Source organism: Ruditapes philippinarum, unplaced genomic scaffold (assembly GCF_026571515.1).
Source record: "Ruditapes philippinarum isolate M1 unplaced genomic scaffold, ASM2657151v2 ctg507_1_1_1_1, whole genome shotgun sequence".
NCBI classification, from domain to species: Eukaryota; Metazoa; Mollusca; class Bivalvia; order Venerida; family Veneridae; genus Ruditapes; species Ruditapes philippinarum.
Genome location: NW_026853082.1, coordinates 107,511 through 128,036, shown reverse-complemented (window position 1 = coordinate 128,036; position 20,526 = coordinate 107,511). Strand labels below are relative to the sequence as shown.

General features: G+C 31.0%; 2 protein-coding genes across 5 annotated transcripts; both read left to right on the top strand.

Annotated features, from left to right (window-relative positions):
* Window positions 1–221: 221 nt before the first annotated feature.
* On the top strand, window positions 222–14,919 carry LOC132733480 (uncharacterized). Of its 4 annotated transcripts, none has more exons than XM_060720134.1 (14): window positions 222–349; window positions 1,784–1,909; window positions 3,273–3,398; window positions 4,775–4,900; window positions 6,276–6,401; window positions 7,731–7,856; window positions 8,730–8,855; window positions 9,226–9,351; window positions 9,729–9,854; window positions 11,222–11,347; window positions 11,725–11,850; window positions 13,714–13,839; window positions 14,215–14,340; window positions 14,718–14,919. In XM_060720134.1, the coding sequence occupies exons 1-14, from the start codon at window positions 232–234 to the stop codon at window positions 14,864–14,866; spliced, it is 1,779 nt and encodes a 592-aa protein (XP_060576117.1). In that variant the 5' UTR covers window positions 222–231; the 3' UTR covers window positions 14,867–14,919. The 4 variants fall into 4 exon arrangements, 3 of the variants coding, with proteins under 3 accessions (XP_060576117.1, XP_060576131.1, XP_060576125.1); XM_060720148.1 differs by lacking the exons at window positions 222–349; window positions 14,215–14,340; window positions 14,718–14,919 and adding exons at window positions 2,275–2,401; window positions 2,779–2,904; window positions 13,210–13,336 and having other exon boundaries at window positions 1,479–1,909; window positions 13,714–13,843; XR_009626173.1 differs by lacking the exons at window positions 222–349; window positions 13,714–13,839; window positions 14,215–14,340; window positions 14,718–14,919 and adding exons at window positions 2,275–2,401; window positions 2,779–2,904; window positions 12,221–12,346; window positions 12,724–12,771 and having other exon boundaries at window positions 1,482–1,909.
* Window positions 14,920–16,420: 1,501 nt separating this feature from the next.
* Window positions 16,421–20,029, top strand: LOC132733457 (putative nuclease HARBI1). Its single transcript, XM_060720105.1, has 5 exons — window positions 16,421–16,888; window positions 18,200–18,317; window positions 18,655–18,727; window positions 18,949–19,130; window positions 19,797–20,029. Exons 1-5 carry the CDS (start codon window positions 16,585–16,587, stop codon window positions 20,014–20,016), a joined length of 897 nt encoding a protein of 298 aa, XP_060576088.1. The 5' UTR covers window positions 16,421–16,584; the 3' UTR covers window positions 20,017–20,029.
* Window positions 20,030–20,526: the final 497 nt, after the last annotated feature.

Sequence of the window (20,526 nt, the reverse complement as noted above, 5' to 3'; positions counted from 1 at the left end):
GTATAAAAGAGAAAAGTATTGTTAACCTTGCTTAAATTAAGTAATATACATTGTATTGAATGTTTGAAGTTTGTGTCTTCATTTGCCTATGTTTAGTACACACTATGTCTTTAGTTCAATGTTTCATTTTCACATTGTCCTCAGTTGTAACCATAGGCTAATTCCTTATATTTTAATTTTTTCAATTTACCATTTCATAATTTAATTATTTTGCAGATGAACACTTTAGGGATGATTATTCAAAGGGGAACCAATATAAAGATTAAAGAGAGTCCTGGTAATTCATGTCCAAAGAGCTCATGTCAGTCATTGCTGAGTACTTTTAAACCTGTGATAACAGATGACTTAGGTGAGCATTTATGCCCTGAATAGAGAGATGATTTAGTATTTTCTGAAAATATTTTATAGAAATATCAAAGTCAGTTGTTTTCTAAAATATGGAAGATACATGATACTATTTGATACATATAAAAGGTAGTACAAATAGAGATAGACTCTGCATTTTGTATGAAAATGAAGAATAGTTTTGACATAACAAAGATTAAGTAGTCTATATTTTTTACAAAATGTTGGAAGTATGTGTCTTAAATTGCCTATGTTTGGTAAATAGCATGTCTTTAGTTGAATGTCTCATTTTCATGTTGTCCTTAGCTGTAACCATAATATTTAAGTACAGGCTAGTACCTTTTATTTAGAATATTTATATTTGATTTTAATTTCATTTCTCAGAAGAAGACCTAATAGATGAATTGTTAAAGGAGAGCCAATGTACAGAGAGCCCTAGTACTTCATATCCACATAGCTTCTGTCAGTCATTGCTGGGTACTTTTAAACCTGTAGTAACAGATGGCTTATATTGCGTTCATTGAACGCCGACTTTCCTTGTTGGTCTTGTTTATCAGATTTTAGCTGAGAATTAATGCCCTGAATAGAGAGATCAGAAGTATTTGTGAAAATATTTTATAGAAATATGAAAGCCAGTTGTTTTCTCAATGATGGTAGATACATGATATTATTTGTTACATATTAAAGGAAGTACAAATAGAGATATACTGTGCATTTTGTATGAAAAGGAAAAATATTGTTAACCTTGCTTAAATTAAGTAGTATACATTTTATTAAATGTTTGAAGTTTGTGTCTTCATTTGCCTATGTTTAGTACACACTATGTCTATAGTTGCATGTTTCATTTTCGCACTGTCCTCAGTTGTAACAATAGATTAGTTTTTTATAATTTAATTATTTCAAATTACCACTTCATAATGTAATTCCTTTGCAGATAAACATCTTAGGCATAATTTATCAAAGGGGCACCAATATACAGAGAGTCCTAAAAAATTCATGTCCAAAGAGCTCATGTCAGTCATTGCTGAGTACTTTTAAACATGTGATAACAGATGACTTAGGTGAGCATTAATGCCCTGAATAGAGAGATGATTTAGTATTTCTGAAAATCTTTTATAGAAATATCAAAGTCAGTTGTTTTCTAAAAGATGGAAGATACATGATACTATTTGATACATATAAAAGGTAGTACAAATAGAGATAGAATCTGCATTTTGTATGAAAATGAAGAATAATTTTGATATAACAAAGATTAAGTAGTCTCTATTTTACAAAATGTTGGAAGTATGTGTCTTAACTTGCCTATGTTTGGTAAATAGCATGTCTTTAGTTGAATGTCTCATTTTCACGTTGTCCCTAGCTGTAACCATAATATTTAAGTACAGGCTAGTACCTTTTATTTAGAATATTTCAATTTGATTTTCATTTCATTTTTCAGAAGAAGCCCTAATAGATGAATTGCCAAAGGAGAGCCAATGTACAGAGAGCCCTAGTACTTCATATCCACATAGGTTCTGTCAGTCATTGCTGAGTACTTTTAAACATGTGGTAACAGATGACTTAGGTGAGAATTAACGCCCTGAATAGAGAGATCAGAAGTATTTCTGAAAATATTTTATAGAAATAAGCCAGTTGTTTTCTCAATGATGGTAGATACATGATATTATTTGTTACATATTAAAGGAAGTACAAATAGAGATATACTGTGCATTTTGTATGAAAAGGAAAATATTGTTTACCTTGCTTAGATTAAGTAGTATACATTTTATTAAATGTTTGAAGTTTGTGTCTTCATTTGCCTATGTTTAGTACACACTATGTCTTTAGTTGCATGTTTCATGTTCACACTGTCCTCAGTTGTAACCATAGACTAGTTTTTTATAATTTAATTATTTCAATTTACCACTTCATAATGTAATTCTTTTGCAGATGAACACCTTAGGGATAATTTATCAAAGGGGCACCAATATACAGAGAGTCCTAAAAAATTCATGTCCAAAGAGCTCATGTCAGTCTTTGCTGAGTTATTTTAAACATGTGATAACAGATGACTTAGGTGAGCATTAATGCCCTGAATAGAGAGATCATTTAGTATTTCTGAAAATCTTTTATAGAAATATCAAAGTCAGTTGTTTTCTAAAAGATGGAAGATACATGATACTATTTGATACATATAAAAGGTAGTACAAATAGAGATAGAATCTGCATTTTGTATGAAAATGAAGAATAATTTTGATATAACAAAGATTAAGTAGTCTCTTTTTTACAAAATGTTGGAAGTAAATGTCTTTACTTGCCTATGTTTGGTAAATAGCATGTCTTTAGTTGACTGTCTCATTTTCATGTTGTCCTTAGCTGTAACCATCATAATTAAGTACAGGCTAGTACCTTTTATTTAGAATATTTCAATTTGCTTTTCATTTCATTTCTCAGAAAAAGCCCTAATAGAGGAATTGCCAAAGGAGAGCCAATGTACAGAGAGCCCTAGTACTTCATATCCACATAGCTTCTGTCAGTCATTGCTGAGTACTTTTAAACCTGTGGTAACAGATGACTTAGGTGAGAATTAATGCCCTGAATAGAGAGATCAGAAGTATTTCTGAAAATATTTTATAGAAATATGAAAGCCAGTTGTTTCTCAATGATGGTAGATGCATGATATTATTTGTTACATATTAAAGGAAGTACAAATAGAGATATACTGTGCATTTTGTATGAAAAGGAAAATATTGTTTACCTTGCTTAGATTAAGTAGTATACATTTTATTAAATGTTTGAAGTTTGTGTCTTCATTTGCCTATGTTTAGTACACACTATGTCTTTAGTTGCATGTTTCATGTTCACACTGTCCTCAGTTGTAACCATAGACTAGTTTTTTATAATTTAATTATTTCAATTTACCACTTCATAATGTAATTCTTTTGCAGATGAACACCTTAGGGATAATTTATCAAAGGGGCACCAATATACAGAGAGTCCTAAAAATTCATGTCCAAAGAGCTCATGTCAGTCTTTGCTGAGTACTTTTAAACATGTAATAACAGATGACTTAGGTGAGCATTAATGCCCTGAATAGAGAGATGATTTAGTATTTCTGAAAATCTTTTATAGAAATATCAAAGTCAGTTGTTTTCTCACTGATGGAAGATACATGATACTATTTGATACATATAAAAGATAGTACAAATAGAGATAGACTGTGCAATTTGTATGAAAATGAAGAATAATTTTGACATAACAAAGATTAAGTAGTCTATATTTTACAATTTGTTGGAAGTATGCGTCTTAATTTGCGTATGTCTGGTACAAAGCATGTCTTTAGTTGAATGTCTCATTTTCACATGTATTTAGCTGTAACTATAATATTTAAGTACAGGTTAGTACCTTTTATTTAGAATATTTCCATTTGATTTTCATTTCATTTCTCAGAAGAAAACCTAATAGATTAATTGCTAAAGGAGAGCCAATGTATAGAGAGCCCTAGTTCTTCATATCCACATAGCTTCTGTCAGTCATTGCTGAGTACTTTTAAACCTGTGGTAACAGATGACTTGGGTGAGAATTAATGCCCTGAATGGAGAGATCAGAAGTATTTCTGAAAATATTTTATAGAAATATGAAAGCCAGTTGTTTTCTCAATGATGGTAGATACATGATATTATTTGTTACATATTAAAGGAAGTACAAATAGAGATATACTGTGCATTTTGTATAAAAGAGAAAAATATTGTTAACCTTGCTTAAATTAAGTAGTATACATTTTATTAAATGTTTGAAGTTTGTGTCTTCATTTGCCTATGTTTAGTACACACTATGTCTTTAGTTGCATGTTTCATGTTCACACTGTCCTCAGTTGTAACCATAGACTAGTTTTTTATAATTTAATTATTTCAATTTACCACTTCATAATGTAATTCTTTTGCTGATGAACACCTTAGGGATAATTAATCAAAGGGGCACCAATATACAGAGAGTCCTAAAAAATTCATGTCCAAAGAGCTCATTTCAGTCTTTGCTGAGTACTTTTAAACATGTAATAACAGATGACTTAGGTGAGCATTAATGCCCTGAATAGAGAGATGATTTAGTATTTCTGAAAATCTTTTATAGAAATATCAAAGTCAGTTGTTTTTTAAAAGATGGAAGGTACATGATACTATTTGATACATATAAAAGGTAGTACAAATAGAGATAGACTCTGCATTTTGTATGAAAATGAAGAATAATTTTGACATAACAAAGATTAAGTAGTCTATATTTTACAAAATGTTGGAAGTATGTGTCTTTACTTGCCTATGTTTGGTAAATAGCATGTCTTTAGTTGAATGTCTCATTTTCATGTTGTCCTTAGCTGTAACCATAATATTTAAGTACAGGCTAGTACCTTTTATTTAGAATATTTCAATTTGCTTTTCATTTCATTTCTCAGAAGAAGCCCTAATAGATGAATTGCCAAAGGAGAGCCAATGTACAGAGAGCCCTAGTACTTCATATCCACATAGCTTCTGTCAGTCATTGCTGAGTACTTTTAAACCTGTGGTAACAGATGACTTAGGTGAGAATTAATGCCCTGAATAGAGAGATCAGAAGTATTTCTGAAAATATTTTATAGAAATATGAAAACCAGTTGTTTCCTCAATGATGGTAGATACATGATATTATTTGTTACATATTAAAGGAAGTACAAATAGAGAGAGACTGTGCATTTTGTATAAAAAGGAAAAATATTGTTAACCTTGCTTAAATTAAGTAGTATACATTTTATTGAATGTTTGAAGTTTGTGTCTTCATTTGCCTATGTTTAGTACACACTATGTCTTTAGTTGAATGTTTCATTTTCACACTGTCCTCATTTGTAACCATAGGCTAGTTCCTTATATTTTAATTATTTCAATTTACCATTTCATAATGTAATTCTTTTGCAGATGAACACCTTAGGGATGATTATTCAAAGGGGAACCAATATAAAGATTAAAGAGAGTCCTGGTAATTCATGTCCAAAGAGCTCATGTCAGTCATTGCTGAGTACTTTTAAACCTGTGATAACAGATGACTTAGGTGAGCATTAATGCCCTGAATAGAGAGATGATTTAGTATTTCTGAAAATCTTTTATAGAAATATCAAAGTCAGTTGTTTTCTAAAAGATGGAAGATACATGATACTATTTGATACATATAAAAGGTAGTACAAATAGAGATAGACTCTGCATTTTGTATGAAAATGAAGAATAGTTTTGACATAACAAAGATTAAGTAGTCTATATTTTACAAAATGTTGGAAGTATGTGTCTTAAATTGCCTATGTTTGGTAAATAGCATGTCTTTAGTTGAATGTCTCATTTTCATGTTGTCCTTAGCTGTAACCATAATATTTAAGTACAGGCTAGTACCTTTTATTTAGAATATTTCAATTTGATTTTCATTTCATTTCTCAGAAGAAGCCCTAATAGATGAATTGCCAAAGGAGAGCCAATGTACAGAGAGCCCTAGTACTTCATATCCACATAGGTTCTGTCAGTCATTGCTGAGTACTTTTAAACATGTGGTAACAGATGACTTAGGTGAGAATTAATGCCCTGAATAGAGAGATCAGAAGTATTTCTGAAAATATTTTATAGAAATATGAAAGCCAGTTGTTTTCTCAATGATGGTAGATACATGATATTATTTGTTACATATTAAAGGAAGTACAAATAGAGATATACTGTGCATTTTGTATGAAAAGGAAAATATTGTTTACCTTGCTTAGATTTAGTAGTATACATTTTATTAAATGTTTGAAGTTTGTGTCTTCATTTGCCTATGTTTAGTACACACTATGTCTTTAGTTGCATGTTTCATGTTCACACTGTCCTCAGTTGTAACCATAGACTAGTTTTTTATAATTTAATTATTTCAATTTACCACTTCATAATGTAATTCTTTTGCAGATGAACACCTTAGGGATAATTTATCAAAGGGGCACCAATATACAGAGAGTCCTAAAAATTCATGTCCAAAGAGCTCATGTCAGTCTTTGCTGAGTACTTTTAAACATGTAATAACAGATGACTTAGGTGAGCATTAATGCCCTGAATAGAGAGATGATTTAGTATTTCTGAAAATCTTTTATAGAAATATCAAAGTCAGTTGTTTTTTAAAAGATGGAAGGTACATGATACTATTTGATACATATAAAAGGTAGTACAAATAGAGATAGACTCTGCATTTTGTATGAAAATGAAGAATAATTTTGACATAACAAAGATTAAGTAGTCTATATTTTACAAAATGTTGGAAGTATGTGTCTTTACTTGCCTATGTTTGGTAAATAGCATGTCTTTAGTTGAATGTCTCATTTTCATGTTGTCCTTAGCTGTAACCATAATATTTAAGTACAGGCTAGTACCTTTTATTTAGAATATTTCAATTTGCTTTTCATTTCATTTCTCAAAAGAAGCCCTAATAGATGAATTGCCAAAGGAGAGCCAATGTACAGAGAGCCCTAGTACTTCATATCCACATAGCTTTGGTGAGAATTAATGCCCTGAATAGAGAGATCAGAAGTATTTCTGAAAATATTTTATAGAAATATGAAAGCCAGTTGTTTTCTCAATGATGGTAGATACATGATATTATTTGTTACATATTAAAGGAAGTACAAATAGAGATATACTGTGCATTTTGTATGAAAAGGAAAATATTGTTTACCTTGCTTAAATTAAGTAGTATACATTTTATTAAATGTTTGAAGTTTGTGTCTTCATTTGCCTATGTTTAGCACACACTATGTCTTTAGTTGCATGTTTTTTGTTCACACTGTCCTCAGTTGTAACCATAGACTAGTTTTTTTATAATTTAATTATTTCAATTTACCACTTCATAATGTAATTCTTTTGCTGATGAACACCTTAGGGATAATTAATCAAAGGGGCACCAATATACAGAGAGTCCTAAAAAATTCATGTCCAAAGAGCTCATTTCAGTCTTTGCTGAGTACTTTTAAACATGTAATAACAGATGACTTAGGTGAGCATTAATGCCCTGAATAGAGAGATGATTTAGTATTTCTGAAAATCTTTTATAGAAATATCAAAGTCAGTTGTTTTTTAAAAGATGGAAGGTACATGATACTATTTGATACATATAAAAGGTAGTACAAATAGAGATAGACTCTGAATTTTGTATGAAAATGAAGAATAATTTTGACATAACAAAGATTAAGTAGTCTATATTTTACAAAATGTTGGAAGTATGTGTCTTTACTTGCATATGTTTGGTAAATAGCATGTCTTTAGTTGACTGTCTCATTTTCATGTTGTCCTTAGCTGTAACCATAATATTTAAGTACAGGCTAGTACCTTTTATTTAGAATATTTCAATTTGATTTTCATTTCATTTCTCAGAAGAAGCCCTAATAGATGAATTGCCAAAGGAGAGCCAATGTACAGAGAGCCCTAGTACTTCATATCCACATAGCTTCTGTCAGTTATTGCTGAGTACTTTTAAACATGTGGTAACAGATGACTCAGGTGAGAATAAATGCCCTGAATAGAGAGATCAGAAGTATTTCTGAAAGTATTTTATAGAAATATGAAAGCCAGTTGTTTTCTCAATGATGGTAGATACATGATATTATTTGTTACATATTAAAGGAAGTACAAATAGAGATATACTGTGCATTTTGTATGAAAAGGAAAATATTGTTTACCTTGCTTAAATTAAGTAGTATACATTTTATTAAATGTTTGAAGTTTGTGTCTTCATTTGCCTATGTTTAGCACACACTATGTCTTTAGTTGCATGTTTTTTGTTCACACTGTCCTCAGTTGTAACCATAGACTAGTTTTTTATAATTTAATTATTTCAATTTACCACTTCATAATGTAATTCTTTTGCTGATGAACACCTTAGGGATAATTAATCAAAGGGGCACCAATATACAGAGAGTCCTAAAAAATTCATGTCCAAAGAGCTCATTTCAGTCTTTGCTGAGTACTTTTAAACATGTAATAACAGATGACTTAGGTGAGCATTAATGCCCTGAATAGAGAGATGATTTAGTATTTCTGAAAATCTTTTATAGAAATATCAAAGTCAGTTGTTTTTTAAAAGATGGAAGGTACATGATACTATTTGATACATATAAAAGGTAGTACAAATAGAGATAGACTCTGAATTTTGTATGAAAATGAAGAATAGTTTTGACATAACAAAGATTAAGTAGTCTATATTTTACAAAATGTTGGAAGTATGTGTCTTTACTTGCATATGTTTGGTAAATAGCATGTCTTTAGTTGACTGTCTCATTTTCATGTTGTCCTTAGCTGTAACCATAATATTTAAGTACAGGCTAGTACCTTTTATTTAGAATATTTCAATTTGATTTTCATTTCATTTCTCAGAAGAAGCCCTAATAGATGAATTGCCAAAGGAGAGCCAATGTACAGAGAGCCCTAGTACTTCATATCCACATAGCTTCTGTCAGTTATTGCTGAGTACTTTTAAACATGTGGTAACAGATGACTTAGGTGAGAATTAATGCCCTGAATAGAGAGATCAGAAGTATTTCTGAAAATATTTTATAGAAATATGAAAACCAGTTGTTTCCTTCATGATGGTAGATACATGATATAATTTGTTACATATTAAAGGAAGTACAAATAGATAGAGATTTTGCAATTAGTATGAAAAGGAAATATATTGTTAACCTTGCTTAAATTAAGTAGTATACATTTTATTAAATGTTTGAATTTTGTGTCTTCATTTGCCTATGTTTAGTACACACTATGTCTTTAGTTGCATGTTTCATTTTCACACTGTCCTCAGTTGTAACCATAGACTAGTTCCTTATATTTGGATTTTTTCAATTTACCATTTCATAATGTAATTCTTTTGCAGATGAACACCTTAGGGATGATTTGTCAAAGGGGAACCAATATAAAGAGAGTCCTGGTAATTCATGTCCAAAGAGCTCATGTCAGTCATTGCTGAGTACTTTTAAACCTGTGATAACAGATGACTTAGGTGAGCATTAATGCCCTGAATAGAGAGATGATTTAGTATTTCTGAAAATCTTTTATAGAAATATCAAAGTCAGTTGTTTTCTAAAAGATGGAAGATACATGATACTATTTGATACATATAAAAGGTAGTACAAATAGAGATAGAATCTGCATTTTGTATGAAAATGAAGAATAATTTTGACATAACAAAGATTAAGTAGACTTTATTTTACAGTTTGTTGGAAGTATGTGTCTTAATTTGCCTATGTTTGGTACATAGCATGTCTTTAGTTGAATGTCTCATTTTCACGTTGTCCTTAGCTGTAACCATAATATTTAAGTACAGGCTAGTACCTTTTATTTAGAATATTTCAATTTGATTTTCATTTCATTTTTCAGAGGAAGCCCTAAGAGATGAATTGCCAAAGGGGAGCCAATGTACAGAGAGCCCTAGTACTTCATATCCACATAGCTTCTGTCTGTCATTGCTGAGTACTATTAAACCTGTGGTAATAGATGACTTAGGTGAGAATAAATGCCCTGAATAGAGAGATCACAAGTATTTCTGAAAATATTTTATAGAAATATGAAAGCCAGTTGTTTTCTCAATGATGGTAGATACATGATATTATTTGTTACATATTAAAGGAAGTACAAATAGAGATATACTGTGCATTTTGTATGAAAAGGAAAATATTGTTTACCTTGCTTAAATTAAGTAGTATACATTTTATTAAATGTTTGAAGTTTGTGTCTTCATTTGCCTATGTTTAGTACACACTATGTCTTTAGTTGCATGTTTCATGTTCACACTGTCCTCAGTTGTAACCATAGACTAGTTTTTTATAATTTAATTATTTCAATTTACCACTTCATAATGTAATTCTTTTGCAGATGAACACCTTAGGGATAATTTATCAAAGGGGCACCAATATACAGAGAGTCCTAAAAAATTCATGTCCAAAGAGCTCATGTCAGTCTTTGCTGAGTACTTTTAAACATGTAATAACAGATGACTTAGGTAAGCATTAATGCCCTGAATAGAGAGATGATTTAGTATTTCGGAAAATCTTTTATAGAAATATCAAAGTCAGTTGTTTATTTAAGATGGAAGGTACATGATACTATTTGATACATATAAAAGGTAGTACAAATAGAGATAGACTCTAAATTTTGTATGAAAATGAAAAATAATTTTGACATAACAAAGATTAAGTAGTCTATATTTTACAAAATGTTGGAAGTATGTGTCTTTACTTGCATATGTTTGGTAAATAGCATGTCTTTAGTTGAAGTCTCATTTTCATGTTGTCCTTAGCTGTAACCATCATAATTAAGTACAGGCTAGTACCTTTTATTTAGAATATTTCAATTTGCTTTTCATTTCATTTCTCAGAAAAAGCCCTAATAGAGGAATTGCCAAAGGAGAGCCAATGTACAGAGAGCCCTAGTACTTCATATCCACATAGCTTCTGTCAGTCATTGCTGAGTACTTTTAAACCGGTGGCTACAGATGACTTAGGTGAGAATTAATGCCCTGAATAGAGAGATCAGAAGTATTTCTGAAAATATTTTATAGAAATATGAAAACCAGTTGTTTCCTCAATGATGGTAGATACATGATATTATTTGTTACATATTAAAGGAAGTACAAATAGAGAGAGACTGTGCATTTTGTATGAAAAGGAAATATATTTTTAACCTTGCTTAAATTAAGTAGTTTACATTTTATTAAATGTTTGAATTTTGTGTCTTCATTTGCCTATGTTTAGTACACACTATGTCTTTAGTTGAATGTTTTATTTTCACACTGTCCTCAGTTGTAACCATAGGCTAGTTCCTTATATTTCATTTTTTTCAATTTACCATTTCATAATGTAATTCTTTTGCAGATGAACACCTTAGGGATGATTTGTCAAAGGGGAACCAATATAAAGAGAGTCCTGGTAATTCATGTCCAAAGAGCTTATGTCAGTCATTGCTGAGTACTTTTAAACCTGTGATAACAGATGACTTAGGTGAGCATTAATGCCCTGAATAGAGAGATGATTTAGTATTTCTGAAAATCTTTTATAGAAATATCAAAGTCAGTTGTTTTCTAAAAGATGGAAGATACATGATACTATTTGATACATATAAAAGGTAGTACAAATAGAGATAGAATCTGCATTTTGTATGAAAATGAAGAATAATTTTGACATAACAAAGATTAAGTAGACTTTATTTTACAGTTTGTTGGAAGTATGTGTCTTAATTTGCCTATGTTTGGTACATAGCATGTCTTTAGTTGAGTGTCTCATTTTCACGTTGTCCTTAGCTGTAACCATAATATTTAAGTACAGGCTAGTACCTTTTATTTAGAATATTTCAATTTGATTTTCATTTCATTTCTCAGAAGAAGCCCTAATAGATGAATTGCCAAAGGAGAGCCAATGTACAGAGAGCCCTAGTACTTCATATCCACATAGCTTCTGTCAGTCATTGCTGAGTACTTTTAAACATGTGGTAACAGATGACTTAGGTGAGAATTAATGCCCTGAATAGAGAGATCAGAAGTATTTCTGAAAATATTTTATAGAAATATGAAAACCAGTTGTTTCCTCAATGATGGTAGATACATGATATTATTTGTTACATATTAAAGGAAGTATAAATAGAGAGAGACTGTGCATTTTGTATGAAAAGGAAAAATATTGTTAACCTTGCTTTAATTAAGTAGTTTACATTTTATTAAATGTTTGAAGTTTGTGTCTTCATTTGCCTATGTTTAGTAAACACTATGTCTTTAGTTGCATGTTTCATGTTCACACTGTCCTCAGTTGTAACCATAGACTAGTTTTTTATAATTTAATTATTTCAATTTACCACTTCATAATGTAATTCATTTGCAGATGAACACCTTAGGGATAATTTATCAAAGGGGCACCAATATACAGAGAGTCCTAAAAATTAATGTCCAAAGAGCTCATGTCAGTCTTTGCTGAGTACATTTAAACATGTAATAACAGATGACTTAGGTGAGCATTAATGCCCTGAATAGAGAGATGATTTAGTATTTCTGAAAATCTTTTATAGAAATATCAAAGTCAGTTGTTTTCTAAAAGATGGAAGATACATGATACTATTTGATACATATAAAAGATAGTACAAATAGAGATAGACTCTGCATTTTGTATGAAAATGAAGAATAATTTGGACATAACAAAGATTAAGTAGACTTTATTTTACAGTTTGTTGGAAGTATGTGTCTTAATTTGCCTATGTTTGGTAAATAGTATGTCTTTAGTTGAGTGTCTCATTTTCACGTTGTCCTTAGCTGTAACCATAATATTTAAGTACAGGCTAGTACCTTTTATTTAGAATATTTCAATTTGATTTTCATTTCATTTCTCAGAAGAAGCCCTAATAGATGAATTGCCAAAGGAGAGCCAATGTACAGAGACTTCATATCCACATAGCTTCTGTCAGTCATTGCTGAGTACTTTGAAACATGTGGTTACAGATGACTTAGGTGAGAATTAATGCCCTCAATAGAGAGATCACAAGTATTTCTGAAAATATTTTATAGAAATGTGAAAGCCAGTTGTTTTCTCAATGATGGAAGATACATGATATTATTTGTTACATATTAAAGGAAGTACAAATAGAGATATACTGTGCATTTTGTATGAAAAGGAAAATATTGTTTACCTTGCTTAAATTAAGTAGTATACATTTTATTAAATGTTTGAAGTTTATGTCTTCATTTGCCTATGTTTAGTAAACACTATGTCTTTAGTTGCATGTTTCATGTTCACACTGTCCTCAGTTGTAACCATAGACTAGTTTTTTATAATTTAATTATTTCAATTTACCACTTCATAATGTAATTCTTTTGCAGATGAACACCTTAGGGATAATTTATCAAAGGGGCACCAATATACAGAGAGTCCTAAAAAATTCATGTCCAAAGAGCTCATGTCAGTCTTTGCTGAGTACTTTTAAACATGTAATAACAGATGACTTAGGTGAGCATTAATGCCCTGAATAGAGAGATGATTTAGTATTTCTGAAAATCTTTTATAGAAATATCAAAGTCAGTTGTTTTCTCACTGATGGAAGATACATGATACTATTTGATACATATAAAAGGTAGTACAAATAGAGATAGACTCTGTATTTTGTATGAAAATGAAGAATAATTTGGACATAACAAAGATTAAGTAGACTTTATTTTACAGTTTGTTGGAAGTATGTGTCTTAATTTGCCTATGTTTGGTAAATAGCATGTCTTTAGTTGAGTGTCTCATTTTCACGTTGTCCTTAGCTGTAACCATAATATTTAAGTACAGGCTAGTACCTTTTATTTAGAATATTTCAATTTGATTTTCATTTCATTTCTCAGAAGAAGCCCTAATAGATGAATTGCCAAAGGAGAGCCAATGTACAGAGAGCCCTAGTACTTCATATCCACATAGCTTTTGTCAGTCATTGCTGAGTACTTTTAAACATGTGGTTACAGATGACTTAGGTGAGAATTAATGCCCTCAATAGAGAGATCACAAGTATTTCTGAAAATATTTTATAGAAATGTGAAAGCCAGTTGTTTTCTCAATGATGGTAGATACATGATATTATTTGTTACATATTAAAGGAAGTACAAATAGAGATATACTGTGCATTTTGTATGAAAAGGAAAATATTGTTTACCTTGCTTAAATTAAGTAGTATACATTTTATTAAATGTTTGAAGTTTGTGTCTTCATTTGCCTATGTTTAGTAAACACTATGTCTTTAGTTGCATGTTTCATGTTCACACTGTCCTCAGTTGTAACCATAGACTAGTTTTTTATAATTTAATTATTTCAATTTACCACTTCATAATGTACTAGTAATTCTTTTGCAGATGAACACCATAGGGATAATTTATCAAAGGGGCACCAATATACAGAGAGTCCTAAAAATTCATGTCCAAAGAGCTCATGTCAGTCTTTGCTGAGTACTTTTAAACATGTAATAACAGATGACTTAGGTGAGCATTAATGCTCTGAATACAGAGATGATTTAGTATTTCTGAAAATCTTTTATAGAAATATCAAAGTCAGTTGTTTTCTCACTGATGGAAGATACATGATACTATTTGATACATATAAAAGGTAGTACAAATAAAGATAGACTCTGTATTTTGTATGAAAATGAAGAATAATTTTGACATAACAAAGATTAAGTAGACTTTATTTTACAGTTTGTTGGAAGTATGTGTCTTAATTTGCCTATGTTTGGTACATAGCATGTCTTTAGTTGAGTGTCTCATTTTCACGTTGTCCTTAGCTGTAACCATAATATTTAAGTACAGGCTAGTACCTTTTATTTAGAATATTTCAATTTGATTTTCATTTCATTTTTCAGAGGAAGCCCTAATAGATGAATTGCCAAAGGGGAGCCAATGTACAGAGAGCCCTAGTACTTCATATCCACATAGCTTCTGTCTGTCATTGCTGAGTACTATTAAATCTGTGGTAATAGATGACTTAGGTGAGAATAAATGCCCTGAATAGAGAGATCAGAAGTATTTCTGAAAATATTTTATAGAAATATGAAAGCCAGTTGTTTTCTCAATGATGGTAGATACATGATATTATGTGTTACATATTAAAGGAAGTACAGATAGAGATATACTGTGCATTTTGTATGAAAAGGAAAATATTGTTTACCTTGCTTAAATTAAGTAGTATACATTTTATTAAATGTTTGAATTTTGTGTCTTCATTTGCCTATGTTTAGTACACACTATGTCTTTAGTTGCATGTTTCATTTTCACACTGTCCTCAGTTGTAACCATAGACTAGTTTTTTATAATTTAATTATTTCAATTTACCACTTCATAATGTAATTCTTTTGCTGATGAACACCTTAGGGATAATTAATCAAAGGGGCACCAATATACAGAGAGTCCTAAAAAATTCATGTCCAAAGAGCTCATTTCAGTCTTTGCTGAGTACTTTTAAACATGTAATAACAGATGACTTAGGTGAGCATTAATGCCCTGAATAGAGAGATGATTTAGTATTTCTGAAAATCTTTTATAGAAATATCAAAGTCAGTTGTTTTTTAAAAGATGGAAGGTACATGATACTATTTGATACATATAAAAGGTAGTACAAATAGAGATAGACTCTGCATTTTGTATGAAAATGAAGAATAGTTTTGACATAACAAAGATTAAGTAGTCTATATTTTTTACAAAATGTTGGAAGTATGTGTCTTAAATTGCCTATGTTTGGTAAATAGCATGTCTTTAGTTGAATGTCTCATTTTCATGTTGTCCTTAGCTGTAACCATAATATTTAAGTACAGGCTAGTACCTTTTATTTAGAATATTTCAATTTGATTTTCATTTCATTTCTCAGAAGAAGCCCTAATAGATGAATTGCCAAAGGAGAGCCAATGTACAGAGAGCCCTAGTACTTCATATCCACATAGGTTCTGTCAGTCATTGCTGAGTACTTTTAAACATGTGGTAACAGATGACTTAGGTGAGAATTAATGCCCTGAATAGAGAGAACAGACTACTCCTTTTCTATTGTTTACTTTCGTAAGGTACGGGAAAAATACGTCATGTATTTATGTGACGTCATGTTGTGACGAAGAGGTATCCTAAAGGGAATCTTATTTCGACGTTTCATTTGAAACAGCAATGATTTTTTAAAAAATCGTCTAAACTCGGCAGGGGAAGGGTTATAAAATTATTATTTTGGTTTTGGAGTGATATATGTGGATATATTACCTGTCAAGATAAAATATCACCCTCGCCTAACGGCTCGGGTGATATAAAATCTTAACAGGTAATATATCCACATATATCACTCCAAAACCAAAATAACATATATTACTTACACATGGTACTGAACACTTAACACTTGTATGAATTATCGAGTTCCAGCACACCAAACTCTGGAACATATTAATTTACCATTTGTAATGAAAATAATAATTTTTTGTGAAAAATATAAGTCTATATCATACATGTAACAAACAGTGACCTTTTCTTGGCCCACCATATGAAAAACGTGTTACTCATGTGTATCCATATGAAAAACATGTGTTTGCATCATATGTAAAACATATGGAGCACTTTTCTGGAAGAAACCATATGTTTTTACCATATGTAAAATATGTGGGTCACATACATTTAACATGTGGTGCATAATTTACCGGTGTACTTACATGGGTTTTGTCTGATATAATCATGGCCCTTTCTAAACTTTGAAAAAAAATGCATTATGCCAGCTCTTTTTGTTTTAAGAATAGTTTGTATTCACTGTCTTATGGCTCTAACTTGTTCATAATGTTTTATATATTAGATAATAATGGTAGCAATATGATATTTTATGGGGTTTCATATAGCAAAGGAAAACCCTATTCCTACCACTTCTTTAATCAGTACATATACTCTTTTCATTTAACGTCTATAATTAAATACCACTTATACTTTTATTTCAGATTTCCAACTGAGAGGTCAAGATTACATCATTTGAAGAGGAAATTCTATGAGAAATGTAGAATCCCAAACGTAATCGGTAATTGATCATTAATTACTGAACATTAGTTTTATATATACATATATATTAAAAGCAATGTTTTAAAATATAATAATTATGCTTTTGGAAATGCTTGTTACATTGTTTTATGTTTAAAATCATTTGATATCATTTCTACAGGCACAAGTGGCACTTCTTTGTATACAATCCTTACTAAGAAATATCAATTCAGCTTTTTTTAGTCCCCTACCGGTTTTTAGTCCCCTACCGGTTTACCGGAGGGGACTTTAGGTTTACCCTCCGTCCGTCTGTCCGTCCGTCTGTCAGTCCGTCAGTCCGTCCGTCCACAAAACTGGATCCCGCGATAACTTGAAAAGTACTGAAAATATTTTTATGAACTTGGTATATGGATAGATGGCAGTATGGAGATTATGCACGTCTTTTTCTTTTCTTCCTATGTTGAAAATTCTGGTTGCTATGGCAACAAATAGGCTGAAAATATGGCAAATTTTACACATAAACTGGATCCAGTGATAACGCAAAAAGTACTTGAAATATTTTTTATAAAACTTGACGTATGGGTAGATGGCAGTCTTGAGATTATGCACGTCTTTTTCTTTTCTTCCTATGTTGAAAATTCTGGTTGCTATGACAACAAATAGGCTGAAAATATGGCAAATTTTACACATAAACTGGATCCAGTGATAAAACAAAAAGTACTGGAAATATTTTTATGAAACTTGACATATGGGTAGATGGCAGTCTTGAGATTATGCACGTCTTTTTCTTTTCTTCCTATGTTGAAAATTCTGGTTGCTATGGCAACACATAGACTGAAAATATGGCAAATTTTACACATAAACTGAATCCAGTGATAACTCAAAAAGTACTGGAAATATTTTTATGAAACTTGACATATGGGTAGATGGCAGTCTTGAGATTATGCATGTCTTATCTGTTCTTCCTATTTTGAAAAAATATCAGTTGCCTTGGCAACAAATAGGCTTAAAACATGGCAAATATAACAATATTTGTGATTAGTCTAAAAGAGCTGAAAATTTTATGAAATTGCATCTTTAATTCAAGAGTTATCTCCCTGTTTAAGAATTTTGCTTTTAAAATGTTATATTTTGGTAACAGGGATGTTTCAAAATTTAACTTTAGAGTGTCTTCAGTCCGTCTGTCTGTCTGTTTCCTGTGATCACTTTTAAAGAACTTTCCAACAAATTTACTTCAAATAAAGAAAAATTGAAACATTAGTGAATGGCCCTTCAGAATGTTGATGGGGTTCTAACCGGTAGGGGACTTATGGATTGCTTGCAATACTATGATAATTGCTTGTTTTTGTAGGAGCAGTAGATGGAACCCTCATCCCTATTCAGGGTCCATCACAGGATGAGGCAGCTTATGTCTGCAGAAAAGGGTTCCATGCTCTTTATGTTCAGGCAGTAGTCGATGCTGAAATGAGGTACACTATTTTATGTCAAACATTCAAGTCCTGTGTTAAATTACAAAAAAAATATAAAATAGAATCTAATTTAGTTTCTTAATCCAAGAAGTGTCCCAGGAGGAACTTATTTTCATTTGACAACTGTTTAAATCAGTATAATGAAGATGAACTTAACATACACTTTTATAACATTAAAATGCTAAGGAGAAAAAAGGGAAGCATACTACTGGCAATTTATAAAAAAAAAGTACAACTTCAGATAAATTTATTAATTCAATATATTTCCTGTAGATTAATGTATCAAATTGATGTAGCTGTTGTAGATTTACTTATCAAATAAATATACTTCTTGTAGATTCACAGATGTTGTTTCAAGGTGGCCTGGTTCACAGCATGATGCGGCCATTTTCAATGCTTGTGGGTTAAAGGTGAAATTTTTCACAATCAATTTCTCATGACATGAATTAAAGCTGCATAACCCTTAATGGACTTCTAATTATATTAGTAAATGCTTGTGCTAACATCATACTAAATGATTAAGGACAAAAATATTTTTTCTTTCTGATTTTATCTAGCTTTTGTGAATTTTCTAAAGAAAACTATATGTCATCTGAAAATAACTGCTTTATGATAACCTATCATTTTTCAGACACATTTAGAACAAAGTAATAATGGGTTGTTATTGGGGGATAGTGGGTACCCTCTTAGGAGGTACCTCTTGACCCCAAAGGTGAATCCGACAACACCACAAGAGGAAGCCTTCAATAAACACCATAGCAGAGGCAGAATGGTGGTAGAAAAAGCCTTTGGTATACTGAAGTCACGTTTCAGGTAAAATATTGCAAATCATTCAAAGTAATTATTGTATTAGTTTAGTTTATACAAATTTATTTTAGTTTGATTGTGTTGGAAGCTATAAGCTTATTGAAACACTCTCGAATCCGTTCCTTGAACCAACCAGTACTAAGCAATGAATGTAAAGTTTCTTGCTCAAGGAAACAACGGCGTGGCCCTGACAGTATTTGAACCCACGCGGTCAGCAATCCTTAGATTAATAGTCCGACGCGTTAACCACTCGGCCACGCCGCCAAATTGTATTGATCCATTTTATCATAATGTGTTTCACTATATGACCTGTATTGATAATGAATTTACAATATGTTTAAATGATGCTGTCCCAACTTTGATCTCTACTTCTGGCCCTATTTTTGTGAAAATGTCATGCCACTGAAGTAATGACATACCACATGAAACGAATAACATACATAAGCCGCGTCACGACAAAACCAGCATAATGGGTTTGCGACCAGCATGGATCCGCGCAGTCTGATCAGGATCCATGCTGTTCGTTTACCAACCCTAAATCAAGTAGAAAAACTGTAAGCGAACAGCATGGATGCTGATCAGACTGCGCTCTGGTCTGGATCCCTGCTGGTCGCAAACCCATTATGTTGGTTATGTCATGACGCGGCTCATATATTTATGCCTTTATTGCAGATGCCTACACAAAAGTGGTGGTGTTCTACCGTTTTCACCAAAAAAGAGCAGCCAAGTTGTGGTAGCATGTATGAGGCTACATAACTTTTGTAAAACTAGAGGAGTACAAGAGCCTGTGGAGATCATCACACAGGATGATGATGATGATGATAATAATTTACCAAATGGAGACGACAGAAGTAATAATAACCTTAGACAGGAATTAGTTAATTTATTCTGAAAAAATGTTTTTAAGACATAGAAATTAAAATACAATTACTTGTTCTGGTCACTTGAAATATAACATTTCACTCAATTAAAACAATTAAATCTATGTTTTGATCTCAATTTAGCACCCATGTATTACTTAAAAGAATTACTTTGTATTTCACATAAACCAAAATTAGCACAGTACAGTAGTTAACTTATTGTCAGAGTCAATGATACTTTTGATAAGAAATTTTTTTATTTGTAATGAATAATAAACATTAAAGGGGTTAAGTAGTAATATTAAATAATATAAGTAAACTATACATGTGAAAGCTATTCAGTTAATCTGTTGAATATTAATTTGTGATTTCATGAAATACATTAATTCATTGTGAAAAATAACTACTAAAAATATAGCTTTCAGAAATATCCCCTTGTCTTACAACTATACCTGTTAAATATTAATAATTCAAATACTGCACATTTTTTAACATCATTTTTCATTGGAATACAATGATGTTTAAATTTATGATTGAAGAAC

Bases quoted from the DNA above. Each gene is read 5' to 3' on its own strand.
- LOC132733480 (XM_060720134.1), top strand. From the start codon at position 232: ATGATTATTCAAAGGGGAACCAATATAAAGATTAAAGAGAGTCCTGGT. The intron at 1,910-3,272 runs GTGAGAATTAAC...ATTCTTTTGCAG, and splicing joins TGTGGTAACAGATGACTTAG to ATGAACACCTTAGGGATAAT. The intron at 11,348-11,724 runs GTGAGCATTAAT...TTCATTTCTCAG, and splicing joins TGTGATAACAGATGACTTAG to AAGAAGCCCTAATAGATGAA.
- LOC132733457 (XM_060720105.1), top strand. From the start codon at position 16,585: ATGCATTATGCCAGCTCTTTTTGTTTTAAGAATAGTTTGTATTCACTG. The intron at 18,728-18,948 runs GTGAAATTTTTC...ATCATTTTTCAG, and splicing joins TCAATGCTTGTGGGTTAAAG to ACACATTTAGAACAAAGTAA. The intron at 19,131-19,796 runs GTAAAATATTGC...CCTTTATTGCAG, and splicing joins ATACTGAAGTCACGTTTCAG to ATGCCTACACAAAAGTGGTG.